At 39.1% G+C, this 15273-nt stretch overlaps 1 protein-coding gene across 1 annotated transcript; it reads left to right on the forward strand.

Moving 5' to 3' along the window:
• Nucleotides 1-6025: 6025 nt before the first annotated feature.
• Nucleotides 6026-6544, forward strand: LOC138905596 (uncharacterized). Its single transcript, XM_070194116.1, has one exon. The coding sequence runs from the start codon at nucleotides 6026-6028 to the stop codon at nucleotides 6542-6544; it is 519 nt and encodes a 172-aa protein (XP_070050217.1).
• The last annotated feature ends 8729 nt before the right edge of the window (nucleotides 6545-15273 follow it).

Genomic DNA, 15273 nt, shown 5'->3' on the forward strand with positions numbered 1-15273 from the left:
CATGATTTTTGTCGCAAGGCGCAAGGTCTTTCCACCAGTCGAGTAACAAAGGTGGGATGTTTTGAACCATGCAGAACCTGGGGATTTCATGCTTTATTTTCCCCAGACGAATAAAGGTTAGCCCTTTCCCCCTCCAGATCTGACTATTGACGCAATAATGATTGACATGTTAGCACATTTTCTCCAAGTAATGCACAAAATATGATAGTGTCCGTTGGGATTATGGAAATCCCGTCGGACTTCGGACATGGTTCATCTTAGTGGGTTGTTATGTTAATAACGCTCCAACCCATACTAGGTTTAGCATGATGCATGTACATTTCAAATCGGAGTAGGGTTTCTAGAATGGTCCAGACTGGTACTCCCAAGTGGACAACTTGAGAGAAAAAGGCATGGGACCATCGATTGCACCGCTGATCGACTAGTCTACCGTAAATAAGCCTTTCTGATTTAAAAAGGGTGATTTCCAGGAAAGCGTGGACACTCATCAAGTGCCGCTATGTTGATAATTGACACGAGTGGAGTATGATTCATGCAAAAATAATAACATATTTCCAAGCATTTGCGTGTAAAAAGCAGTAAATAAAATAGCAAAAGTGAGCATGATAAGAAGAGTAAAGAAAAGAAAGAAATAAGATTGAAGTCAGTTTGGCTCTTGAAAATATGCGAGAACGTAATGAAATAGGTATGGAAATAAGGATAATGTAGCAGTCAAGGTGAAAAGAAATGAAGAGAATGTCAAACAAAGGAGAATAAGGAAAGGGACGTGCATGTCATAGGAAAAAATAAAGGTGAACAAGGGAAGAGATGTGCATGTCATAGCAAATCTAAACAAATAAAGGTGAATAGGGGAAGGGATGTACATGTCATAGCAAATTTAAACAAATAAAGGTGAATAGGGATGTGCATGTAACAAAGAAAGTAATCCACATAAGTCAAGTTCGTTATGGTAAGAGCCTAAGTGTAAATCCCCCAGCAGAGTCGCCATGCTGTCGCGCCCCGTTTTCTCGTGAAAGCGGGCTTCAACGTGTGACAACTCTTTCAAATGGGTGTTAAAATAGAAGAGTCGTCACCTAACGATTTTGAGGTACATTAGGGCACCTATTTGCAAGTAACTCTGTTTAACTAGTCAATGCCACCAAAGATCGGATAAGGGCTCAAATTACCTCAAAGAGAAGGTGTTAGGCACTTTTCGAAGTCCACAACTATGGGCCCCGGCCAAATTTTAAACTATATGGATTATATGATTAAACTAGGCGAGCACATAAAGAAGGATAAGAAAGTTGAAAGTCCCATTATACCATAAACCAATGCAAGGAAAATAAACTATATGAATAATTGGTACAGATTTAAAGACCACTAAGGGTTACAACTGCGTCGGTCTATAATTAATGACTCAATCCTTTAGCAAGCATGTAAGGGAAAAAGGGGGGTCCTAAGTTTTTTAGCCTAAAGGATCATCCCGTGCAACATAAATAATACTTCACAATTTTCTTTAGGTAGGAGTTGCTCATATTATTCAGCGGGCATAAACTATCATCTCCTGCTACCCGATTATTATGTTGAAGTAATTTACCTAAAAGCGTTCTAATTCAATTCTAGGTCGTACCCTATGCGTGCACTACTCGTCCCATACCTATGGTCCAGCTGGCTTTGGACCTCTATTTGGGTGGTTCTAGACTTCTCCTAGGTTACTAAAAATGATAAAAACTAGGCGACATTCAAAACAATCAAGACTGCACATAAAGAAAATTAGAGGCCTAAGTTAGCCTCTACACATAAACAACAAATGCACACGGGCAGATTAAGAAATAGACAGTTTTCAGGATTAAGACGCATTAGAGTCATTAAGTCCTATAGGCATAATTTCTATGTGATTCTGATTTCCAGCGTTGTACAGGCAGCATTGCATCTTTAAACTAACGAATTTTCAGATTAAAGGTACTACAAACATATAGGCATGAGATCTACATTGTTCGTGCGATGAGGCAGTAAGGCTGTTCGAAAACTCAAGGTTTAAGACACTGATTTTATTGACAAGTTTCATAGGCAAGTGATAGTGTCCTATAGGCAGAATTTCTAGACAACTGAAATTGATTTTATATACTTTATCTCTATAGGCATGTCGTCTAAGTGTGGCAGTGTAATGAAATCAACGAAAATAATTGATTAAAAGATTAGAATCCTATAGTCATAATTTCTAGATGGGCAGTACGCTTGAAGTAATGGAAGAAATTAACAAATTGATTATTTAAAGTCCTATAGTTATAGTATCTAGATCATCAAAGCATACTTATACTTCCTATAGACATGTTGTCTAAATGTGCGCAATGAGAAACAAGTACAGGAAATGCTTAAACCAACATGCTTTGAGTGGTGTATAAGTATTAGACAAGTTAAGTGAAGTGTGTGATTCTCTATAGGCATGATTTCTATGAGTGAATCACATACCAAACAAAATAACAAACAAGTCATGCTGAACAAAATAGCCAAACATAACACATAAGCCCTATAGGCAGGTTCTCTACCCTTTCAATACAAATATTAGAATATACTCATTTCTCCAATTTCACTAGTACCCCAATTGTTTGTTTACAAATTATTACATGCCCAAGAATGAAATAATACTGACTGGAAAATGACAAAACATGGGCTGGAATGAATAAAAGCCTACTAAATTGCAATTACATGCCCAACATAAAAGTAAACCAGGGTTATCCCGGGCCTTCAATAGTCTTACTCTCCGGACAAACAGCAGGCCCAAACCACATGCTCACAAGTCAATCAGAGTGCACCTGAATCCAGTTCCCCAGGTTCAACAACACACATGGCCCATTTTCAGGCCCAATGGATAACTTACTTACCCAAACGGGTGCTAAATTGAGCTATGTAAGTGACACAATACTCATAAAAAATAACCTAAACACTTAGCTCTTAAAAACATTAACCATCTAGCCAAAACATATAAATGGAATCATACTAAATGGAAAAGTACACGAGACACATACGAGGCAAGCTTATATTTTATAGTTCCAGAAATAGAGTTTGATAGTGATAAGATTGACCATCATAGGATAGTAAACCATTTCAAAGAGTTTCAAAGTAAACCATGAACCGGAAACAACTTAAAGACCTTTAGGTGATGGTTTAACAAAAATCATGAACAGGAAGCATGTGGAGTGCAATCTCTATAGGAAGGATTTAACATGAGAACCTTGTGAGAATGTGGTGGCAAACAGCATAACAACATGCTAGTGGGCACAATTTGGAAAACATATCACTTAGTTGATCATGAAACTTAACATGATGGACATTAACTATATCACAAAGATTCTAAAGAACTCACATGTCAATTATAGGCTAACAGGACAAGCAGACATTAGGATTCATGTCAGTCAACCCCACATGAGATAAAAAAACTACACATTGGTATTTATCCTAGAATCAAATGCTAAGAGTGCGGGATTGACTGGTCAAGGAACACAATTATCAGAGTTACAAATCGCAAACCAACATGCTTGGCTAGAAATCAAGACAATTCTATAACATGGGAAAGTCAAGGATCAGTTTGCATAAAACAAAAGATTACACATGAAGGATCTAGTAGGAAGGGGTTCATTAAAGCAGACTATGGGCAGGCAGTTTCTACAAGAGTCCCAGAAATCCAAGGCATGAATGTGAACTCATAACAGGCCAAAGACACGACATCAAGGCTAACATGAGCATGACCAATCAGACATAACCTAAGAAGTCCAGAAACCATTTGAATCAATTATACAGAGTGAAGGTATACTACACATGTTAAAACCTATCATGTTCGATACTAGAGAACATGGAACTGCAGAATATCATTGAGATAATAGAATTACAGAAAGCATACAACAATATAGTGATGGGAATTCTCAAATAACAAAGAAGCTTTAGGCATGCTTCTCGAAAAGTTCAAACAGTGTTGGCACATAGAAGACACATGTCATAGACAAACAGAAAGGGAAACCGTTAAAATTTGTAAGAGTCAGGGACACTAACCAGTAGCAAAGTTAAGCGAGCAAAAGAGTGAGGAACTTAGAATATCAGTAGTGATTCAGTAGCAGCAACTGAAAGAGGACAATGGAACCCCAAATTCCCGATGCTTCAGAGTTCACAAGAGCCTCGAGAAGAGCTCCGAGCAGTGCTTGCACCGGAGGTCATTTAATGGTATTATGGCCTTGGCTTTTAGCCGGCCAAGAATTCAACAGTTTTAGAAAATATTCGAGTATAACAGAGTAAGTGAGTGAGTGAAAAAGGAGAATAGTGAGAGTAATCGCAGTAATGAGGTCCGTTTTAGGGGGATTGGGGAAGGGTTTATATAGTAGCAAAATTAAACGAACAAATAAGAGAACATAATAAATCAAACACAAAATAAGGAAAGGAGAGCATGCAGAATTGATTTAGAACCAAATTAGGAGAAAAATCAGGCAAACCCTAGTTCTGCACAGAATCTCAGATTGTCCGAAGAATCTTGGTAAATCAGACCCATATAATCTTGCCATGAATGTATATAGACGAAAAATCGTTTGAATCTTGAGGAGCGAGTCTGATTTCTCTTGATTTGGAAGATTGGTACTTGCCAAAAATGAAGAAAGTACTATGTAATACCATAGTCTTGTAAGGAACAACGAGATAATCCATAAAAGGTAAGTGAATCATGGTAGGAATCCATGAATTAATCGGATTTGGAGAAGGTTGGTGAAAGCGGCTAGGGTTCCTGAAGGAGGGAGGAGGAGAGACGAGGGAAACGAGGGCGGCGGTCTTAGAAAAATGAGGATTAGGGTTTGGGGTTGGGTAATTAAAAGTGATAGGGTAGTTGCAGGCCGTTGATTTTGAGAGATCAACGACCAAGATTAAAAATCAAGCGGGGCGGGTTGGTTTAACGGGTCGCAATCGGGTTGGGTTCAAAGGGTCATTTGGTTTTGGGCTAATAGGATTGGGCCATGTATTTGGGATCTATGGGCCAGTGATTTGGGTTTGTTTGGTCCGAAAAGTAGCTCAAAATTGGGCTACAAATTAAATACACGAAATTCATCCAAAATAAATAATAAAAATGATTAGTAGATAATAAAAAATATTATTTATGCAGTAAAATACTTAAAGATAATAGCTTAATATTATAAAAATATAAGAAATGCTATTTTAGTATAAATAATATAATAAATACGATCATGTATAGAATATAGGTTGTTATTACAAAATTACGTAAATAGCTCAAAAATACAAATATAATTATGTGAAATGAAGTAAAAATATTTTAAAACATACATGTGGGTGTAAATGATAAATTTGGATGATTAAGTCATCACAAAATAATTTGAAGGAGTAATAAATATTTTAAACAATAAAAATGCAAGAAAAATCAATTTTTAAAGCTTTAAAAATTATAGAAAATTATAGAACATACTTATATAACCCTTGTAAATTAGGTAATGATGAAAAATGATATTTTGAAAGTATATATACTATTTGAAAAAATAGGAGGGCAAAATTGGGTATCAACATTAACCATAAAAAACAGGCGAACACATCTACTCGGTGGCCCACCATGAAAAAGGAGGCTTCAGACTTCGTGAAAAAATGCGAGCAATGCCAAAAGTACGCTCCGATGATTCACCAAGCGGGCAAACACATCCACTCGGTCACCTCACCTTGGCCACTCAACAAATGGGGAATGGATATCGTGGGCCCCCTCCCGATACGGAGAGGTAACATACGATTCCTTTTGGTTTTAACTGACTATTTCTCTAAGCGGGTAGAATCAGGAGCATTCGCCCAAATACGTGAACGTGAAGTGATCGCCTTTATATGGAAAAACATCATATGCCAGTTCGGCCTCTCCAAAGAGATCAGTTGCGATAACGGACCCCCAGTTCACGGGAAAGAATGTGTCCGAGTTTTTTGAGAAGTGGCATATCAAAAGAATACTCTCGATGCCATACACCCCGCGGGCAACAGGCAAGCAGAGTCCTCCAACAAGTCGATACTGAATATCATGAAGAAAAAGCTTGAAGACGCCAAGGGACTGTGGCCAAAAATATTACCAGAAGTACTGTGGGCCTATCGTACAACGCCAAAGACGAGTACAGGAGAGAGACGCTACTCTTTGGTCTATGGGACTGATGCAGTAATACCGGTCGAAGTCGGAGAGCCCAGCCTGAGGTACTCCCATGAGAGCGGACCAAGGAACAACGAAATCAGAAGGCAGGAGCTTGACGAAGACGAAGAACGAAGAGACATGGCCTACATAAGGATGATCGCCACAAAACAACAAACGGAACGTTATTATAACAAGAAGGCAAAGGTCAGGCCGCTCAAAGTCGGGGACTACGTACTCAAAGCTAAAAAACAAGCAAGCAGAGACCCACGAGAGGGAAAACTAGGAACAAATTGGGATGGCCCATTCAAAATCACGGCAAAAGCAAACAAAGGATCATTCCAACTAGAAACAATGGAAGGAAAGCTACTACCGAACAACTGGAATATTACGCACCTCAATTACTTCAACTTTTAAGAGGTAAAACGTCCCCAAAATCGTACTCTTTTTCCCCTCAATTGTGTTTTGTCCCAATTGGGTTTTCTCAAGGAGGTTATTAACGAGGCGGCTAAGGGAACACTTCAAGTCGAAGTATGCAAAGACGGGACGACTAGTCATCGCCCGACCTCTCAAGCACTCTCCAGGACAACCGATGAAGGGACTAGACAGACTAAGACTGGGACTGGAATGCCAGCCAATGCCTAAATATTTGTAAATTTCTCCAAGTATATGACCAAAGCAACAATGCTTGAAGTTTATTTCTATTTCTCCAAGTGTACGGCCAAGGCAACAATGCTTAACGTTTACAGTGTCGGCAAACTTCGCACTTATAGGCTTATCTTTCTAAAATTAGGTTATGTTCGACCTCGCTCAAACTGACGCCTATCCGCCCTCGTCCATAATTAATTAGGTTATGTTCGACCTCACTCGAACTAACACCTATCGGCCCTCAACCATAAATAATTAGGTTATGTTCGGCCTCACTCGAACTAACACCTATCGGCCTTCGGCCATAACTAATTAGGTTATGTTCGACCTCGCTCGAACTGACACTTATCGGCCCTCGGCCGTAATTAGTTAGGTTATGTTTGACCTCGCTCGAACTAACACCTACCGGCCCTCAACCATAATTAAACTTAGGTTATGTTCGACCTTGTTCGAACTAATGCCTACCGGCCCTTGGCCATAATTAAACTTATGTTATGTCCGACCTTGCTCAAACTAATACCTACCGGCCCTTAACCGTAATTAAAACCTTTTTCAAAGCAAAAACGAACCACAGGAAGAGAATCAGATAAAAATAACGACGTTGGCATTTCATTATACTCGAAATATTTTTTACAAAGGCTCATGAAGATGCAACCAACTACAAGAAACAATATACAAAATCAAAAGGGAAAACTACTGGCCACCGCCATCACGGCCTTCAACATCCCCGCTGACTTGGCTCTCAACAACGTCACCCCATTGACCTACAACACTCTTGCCATAGCCGCGTTCGCCCTCAGTATATGCAATGCCATACCAAGCATTATGCTCGAGCTGGTCCACACCTTCGTCCCCATCGTCCTCGCCGATTTCTAGCATAGTAGGGTCATACCTGCAAGCGACTCGCGCTTCGCGAGCCTTAACACAAGCATCTTTGAGGGCAGCCTCAGAAATGGATCCTGCCGCATGCAAATCTCGAAACACGTCTAACTGGGCCTCGACATGAATCCACTCCTCGTACAACTCTCGAGGAATGTTAGAAACATCTGAACCATGGGAAGAGGACGGTTGCGCTAGTAATCGAGATTTCTCGGCCTCGAGAGTAGCAACTCGGTCGTAGAGGCCAGAAGTCTCCCTCTCCAACTCTCCAATTCTCTCATCAAGCCGCTCTTCTTTAAGCCTCGCCATTTCCAAGTCATTCTCTCGCTCAGAACGGAGAGTCCGGATCACTACCTCAAGAGCCTTTGCCTTCCTTGAAGCCCCTGACCTAGCGAACTCCGCCTTCTCAAGATCCTCTCCTTTTTCGACGATCTTGCCACTTAGAGCATCCTCTCTAAATTGACACTCCTCAACTTGGGCTCGCAGCGAAACCACCTGAACTTGAAGGTCGATGCACTGGGCTTCGACCCCTTTGCTGACTTCGAGCTCTTCCTCTTTAAGTCTCAACGTCCCTTCAAGGACGCTGCATTTCTCAATGACCCTCACCAGCTCGTCGTCCTTCTCATTCAACTCTTCACAAAGGGCCCGCAAGTTTTCGCCAGCACCAAACCGCCTGTGGATCTCCCAGTACTTGCCACGGTACTTGAAGTACTTATGTTGCAACTTCTTAAATATAGCCTCTCCTCCCTTCAGGCGCTTTCAAGTTCCAAGATCATGGTATGCAGGCATTAAAAGAAAGAAAAGCAAAAATGAGAACGCCCCTGCTGACAAGGGCAAAACACTAAAAAAAAAGCCTAGACTTTGAACATGACAGACAGAAAAAGAAGCCTTGAAAAACTTACCCTGAGAGCAAGGCCGGCTATACTCCTTGATAGGGTAACATCATCCAGCTCTTGGAAGGTTTCACCCTCCACATCGGAGCAAAGGGGACCGAGGGCAAGAACTACATTTTCCGTATTCCTTAATAAGTCACGATCCATTGGGATCGCAATGGTCCGTGTAGACCTCTCCAGCCTCACCTCGAGCTGGGTAAATCGATCCTACATCATCCTCATCTTAGCAACATCAAGGTCTGAACCATCTCATAGCCGTCTTCGGCAATGCCTTAGCCTCTCCCATCGGTCGGCGAAGAAGCATAATCAGTCGGCTGCGAGCTCGATGGCCCCTCCTGCCGCAAAGTATCAGAGGCCACAACAGCCGGCCCTTATCATTATGGGAGAAAGAGATACGCCCTCAACGGCCTCCGCCGATCTCTGAACCTCAGACACCAGCTCGACGTCATCTTCAAGAACTATGGTCGCCGTCTCACGAATGGTAAAATCATCCATCACAGTGTCCACAGACCGGGCAACCCCGTCGCCAATGTCCATTAACCTCCTCTTGTGAGGTAACAAAGGTGGTATCGGCTACGATTTCTCCTCTTAGTTCATAAGATGGTACAAAGGTAAAGTTGAAGGCTCTGCTGCCAAAATATCCCTAGATAGAGAAGAAATTGATGCTGAAGCAGCAGCAGGTGGGACCGAGGAACGAGCAGTCCTAGCCGTAGACGTAAGAGGAGCAGAAGTCGAAGAGGTAGTAGTTTCCTCTTACGGAATGCGGGGGGGGGGGGGGGGGCTCTCGGCCTCCTCGAAGACCCTCGAGCTAAAATTGAGAGAAGCGCAAAAGAAAAGGTCAACCATAGTGAGCCACAAAAGGTGAGTAACCAAGAAGCCAAGGCAAAGAAAGTCACCGGTTGAGGAAGGAGCAGGCCCAAACTTCTTGAAAAATTTCGGCCACTCACGAATCCCCGCGATGTGAGGGAGGAGCCAGCCAATTCAATCAGAAATGTCCCCGACCAAAGGAGGGGCGAAGTCTTGGCTGCATAAGAAAGGAGCAAAAGGTTAGAACCCGCGATTAAGGAAAGTAAACCAAATGCCTCAACATACAAAGATTAGACGCTTACGAGTGTAGTTCCAAATTTCAGGATAGTCATCTGCGTTAGCCACCACATCCTCTATTTTGACGAAGAAGAAGTTGTGCCAGAACTAGCGGCTAGCCTTATCATCCATCTTTACCACCAGGCACTTGCCCCCTCGGTGGCGAAGTTTTAGCATCATCCCTTATAGAAACTAGGGGCGAATAAATGCGTCAGATGGCGAAGAGTGATCTCAACCCCGGCAGTTTCGCAAACTTAGTAAGTATTCTGATAAGCTTATAGATATACCATGCGATTTGAGCTAGGAAAACGCCATAGAAATGACAAAACTCCTCCGCCAATGGGAGAAGGTGAAGAGTGTAGCCAACATAGAAAGGGTAAGCGTAGAACGCACAGTACCCGAGGCGATGGACTTGTACCACATCCCGTCCGGCAGGGACCAACTTGATGCGAGCGGGAATGCCGAATTTAGCCCAAAGCTCTAATAAATCGGCCTTCTTCATCACCGACTCAGAGATTTAGGGTTCAACTTCAGGCGCCTTTGCAAAATCAGAACTGACTTTCTCACCACGAGGAACTATCTCATCCACTGTAGGGAAGTTCTCGTCCTCAACGGTAGCGGAAACGCCCTCCACTTGAGGAGGGAAAACCATCGCTAAAGGAACTGGGTAATTTTTCTTGTTGGGACTTGAAGAAACGTTAGACATAGTTCTAATGAAGGAGAAGGTATTCAAAGTAACGAGGATTTAAAAATGACAAGGATCGCTAGGGTAGGGAAAGAAGATGCACAACAATGTAATAATAATAATAAGAAGGCACAAGGTTTCGAAATGGAAAATCTGTAAAACTCAAGTATGTGTCTTCACATCCCTATATATAAGAGCTCAGGAATCGAAACCGAGAAATTAGGTCATCATTATTTAGCACAACTATCGAAACTCCATATCCAACCAACAGACGCATGCGAAACGATGCAATGCATCAAAAAAATGCACCATAAATGACGTATGATGTCATAATGTCACTTTGATCCAGGAATAATGTAACCCCAAAAATTACGGCTCATGAAAGGCCACGTTGCCTACTCGTCCAATCATCTCAGCCACGACGAACAGAATTCGCTCATCAAGCCCTCCTAAGGCCGGCCTCAATAAGCGTAGGGACTAACTATATAAGTCAAAATTTGCCCTAGAATATTTAGGACAAGATAACGCTAAAAGAAGAGTCTTCAAGCCGTTATCAGTCGAGGTCGACAGGAAGCAGCGGGATTCGTGGCCGAGATGTCAACAAGGGTCGAGGTCGAGCACCGTTGGCAAAGCTGTAATGGCTAGTTTTTGAAAAAGGATATTAAATAGAATATTCTAGTGGATATTCTCTACACTTGTACTATTAGGGTTTGTTAAGAAAATATCTCAAATAAATAGAAAAGAAAATAATGGTGTAAGGCATGTGATATTCATTTGTAAGAACACACTTTGACAAAAAGATTCTCTCTCTCTTCTCTCTCTCTCTCTCTCTCTCTCTCTCTCTCTCTTACTAAGAAACAAATATCACATTTTCACCAAGATTCTTATTTATATTATTCCATACTTTCCACCAGATCCGAGGATAATTCGAACATTTAAGGATTTGTCTATCGTTCATCATTGTTAGGAGGAATTACTACCTAGTTCCTCCTTTATTGGGTGAATCATTCTTTCTATTTACTTAAGTACCATTTATTATTGTTCGTTGCTATTTAATGCTCTATTATAGCTCATATTACTTGGAATGATTGTTGCACACCATTATTATATTTCTACCATATATGTCCAACGTTAGTCACGCTTTCGGAACTTGCATCTAGAAATATTATTGTTAACTAGGTTTAATCCCTTAATACATAAATTTAATTATTTGAGCCAAGGGTTACACTTTTTGGTCAAATAATCCTATTTTCTTTCTCAATTTCTTTTGGTTTAGAAAATGACAAAATGAGTGGATTAAGGGAGTTGGGGCCTTTTTAATATTTTTAAAACTTATGGGTCTGCTATTAAACTTTAAAAAACCTTTATTTCTTCCATTTTCCCGCCAATTTCTCTTTCTTCTCTCTTCTCTCTTCTCTCTCACTCACCCAATCAGCCATGGTGGTTTCTGCTTGGCCTCCGACAAGGATCAAGCTTTAATTTTGGGTTGAATCGTCTATATAGACCCAACAAGCACTGTATATTTTTTCAGAACTTTCCAATTTTGGGTAAATTCTAAATTCTTATTTTTTTTGTTTCTTACAACTGTGATTAGAGGGATTTGTACATGTGCATTTGCAATTTCATTTTAGTAGTGTACAACCATATCTTAAATAACGTGGGTGGTTATATTGCCTTGTTTGGCTACTTTTGGACTCTGTATTTTAAATTTTTGTCAGTCTGTCGACCTAATATTTATTAATAAATCTGTGGTCGATTGTCATCTGGTTATAGCTATTTGCTGGAACTAGGGCTTGTTTTTCTAATTCAGATCGTATGTTTCAAATTATTAAATGTGATATTGCAAATTTGCATATAGGTAACATGAAGAAGAAATTAGTTGCTAAGATGATGTGAACAAGCTGAAGATGGTGAAGATGACTTAGAAAGTAAAACAGATGGAGCTGGTAAAAGTGATCAGGATGTTCCATCAATTCCTGTGTTTGAATTGGTCATGAGACAATTATTTTTCCCCGGTAAACTAGTTGTAGTTTGTGATATTTGGATCTACCTTTATGTAATGAAACTACTTTTTTGTTGATTTACTATTGTTATAATTTTTATTTCGATGCACTCTCTTTTGTATTACAACAAGCTAGAGATTGCATAATAGATAATGTGTCTAGTAATAAACTAGCTACTTGGTTGTGTAATAGACACTGGGTCCATTAATAAACTAGCTATTTGGTTGCGTAATAGACTTAAACGTTCGTCTAATAACTTCATCAAATATCACATTGCTAAACAAATTGTTTAACATCTTTCAATAACGGAAACTTAGAACATTACATGATCCAAAACACTTCCAACAAAGGAAACTTAGAATAATTAAACTATTCCTACCAACAAACCAATATTCCTTCTCATTTCATTATCCAAGCTGCCATGAATCCAATAAAGACGCACAAGAGCATAATCCACTTATTTAGATTCATTTCATTCATCTTAACCATCCCTCCAATATAATCTTCTACAACCAGTTCAATCCATCCATCAGCATTATCTTCTACATGAACATCCATTGCTAAAATACTTTCAAGTTCAATCACATTTATCTGCAGAACTGTTCTTTCACGCTTAAGAGATTAATTTTCATACTTCAAACTACTGATAAGGTCAACAGCCCTTGGATCTAGAAGAACATTGCCCCATACCCAAAACTGATATTTTTTATCTTATCCAACAAATATCAATAAACTTGAAGTCCTAAAATAAATAAAAAAGAATGTAAATGTTAAATTTATCTTACACTAGATTTCATACATTTTGAGAATCACCTACCAGCATTTACCAGAGCTGTAGTTGTGAACTGGATGGCAGCAATGCGCAAAGACAATTCTTTTGAAAGTAAAAATTAGACTTGAAATGTGAGTAATTTTGAGTTTTAGATGGACAATTAGATGGGTAATTTTAAACGAGTCAAAAAAAGGTTTGGTTAGGAATAGGCCATGTGGACATATTTTAATTCATTAACAGTACATATTGTCTTTCATCAACCATTACTCGCAAATAATCCATTTTAGTAGTCTATAAACCATGAACCCTAACCCCAATCTTGAACCCTAACCCTTAACATTCAACCTAAATCAATAGACATCCTTAATGGATGAGTGTCAATTTTAAGTTGCATCCTCCACTCTTACTGTGGTCGAGAACAAATGCATGGTCGAGAATGCACTAAAATAATTATTACACGATGTTCGACCTTGATATTTTTGATTTCATATCTTTTAAACATCTCATTAATCATTATGGAACTTTTAAAGTTACTAAAATTGACAGTATATTTCATACCATTAAGAAATAGTCATTCTACAACATGTAATAACTCAACAAGCAAGACTTCTAAGTATAAGAATGTTGTATAGTAAAGTGGTGTCAACAATTAATACTTTTAAGTAGATGAGTGTTATATAATGAATATTGGGCTATATTATCAACATGTGTTGATATTAACTGATATTTTGAACGATTATAATAGCTAATTAGTCATCAAATTGCATATATTGCCTTAACATTATGTTATAATAATGGACATCGGCTATATAATAATAGTTGTGTTAACCAATTATTGGCTTAGGTAATTATCGATATGATTGATACGTAACACTAATATACTTAATCTAATTCAAAGTGTGCAATTACCTAATAATGATAAAAAGGTACAACTTAGGTTATTCATAACAATTATTATATTTGTATTAATGTAACTAAATTACTATTATACTAACGAACAACTAATAATCGATGATCACCCATATTCATATTCCTGATATACTATAGTTCTTAATTCTTTAACTTGAGTAGATCAAGGTATAAATTCAAGTTATTTTAACACTTCGACCATTGGTGTGGAATATACCTACAATGGAGTTAACTGTATTCGGCAATCTATTGGTTCACATTAACAATAGAATTATAGACCATTAGTGGACAGAGTATAGACTGTAAATTTCTTTAAAAATTCACGTGAAAATTTTGAAATTAACTTGTAGGAAATTCAAACATTCTGAATTTAAAAACTTTATATCGCTTGGGTTATATTTTTCGATTGGAACCTCTTTATTCTACTTTAGTTTTTTTTTTTGCAGGTTAGTATTCTCAACATTTAAATAATTTTATTTATTATCTCCCATAGCAGCATATATTTTCTCATACATGGAAGAAAAATAAATTAGCGAATGTTGCTCTCTTGCCTGGCCCTGTCTTCTTGGATATCTCGGATAAGCCTATCTAGTGACTCCCTGATGAAGATTGCGTCCATATTTGGCCCTGGCCTCAGAGGTATTTCTCTGTTAAGTGATTGGGTTGTCTGTTTGCACTAGTTTACTTGGAAGATGATGAATAATTTTGGATCAGATCTACTACATTATAGGCAGATTTTGACACTAGATGGTTCCTTTCCGTATGCCTTCTCGTAAATGACGTGACCGTTGAGAGTTTCCACAATCGATTGGATGCCTTGAATCCGCATATTCGGTAGATTTTATTTAATTAGGAAAGTCCTTTGCTTATTGGCTGCTAGATCTTATTCACATTGGACATTAAATTAACTACTTAAACTAGTGGTTGTCAATAGACTCATATGTGCTGTAGTAACAAAGTCTTATGACCAAGTTCCTTGCGGATGGAATATTTATTTTTGCCATTTTCCTGGTGCCAAAAGAAATATGTACAATTGATGGGTACACTGATATGTATTGTAACCTTTGTATGAATTCCAATTTCAACCATTTGGAACCCTTAACCCATTCACCAGATTAAAGACTGTATACTAATATTGTAACAACTCGATCGGTCGTTTTGAGCTCTAGCGCATCATTCAGCGGTTTGAGACCCTGAGCAACTTCACTTCAGGTATTATGCCTTGTGCATATGGTCGGAATTGAATTTCGGGAAGTTCGGAGTTAGTTTGGGAA

This window comes from Nicotiana tomentosiformis, chromosome 2 (genome assembly GCF_000390325.3).
Source record: "Nicotiana tomentosiformis chromosome 2, ASM39032v3, whole genome shotgun sequence".
NCBI classification, from domain to species: Eukaryota; Viridiplantae; Streptophyta; class Magnoliopsida; order Solanales; family Solanaceae; genus Nicotiana; species Nicotiana tomentosiformis.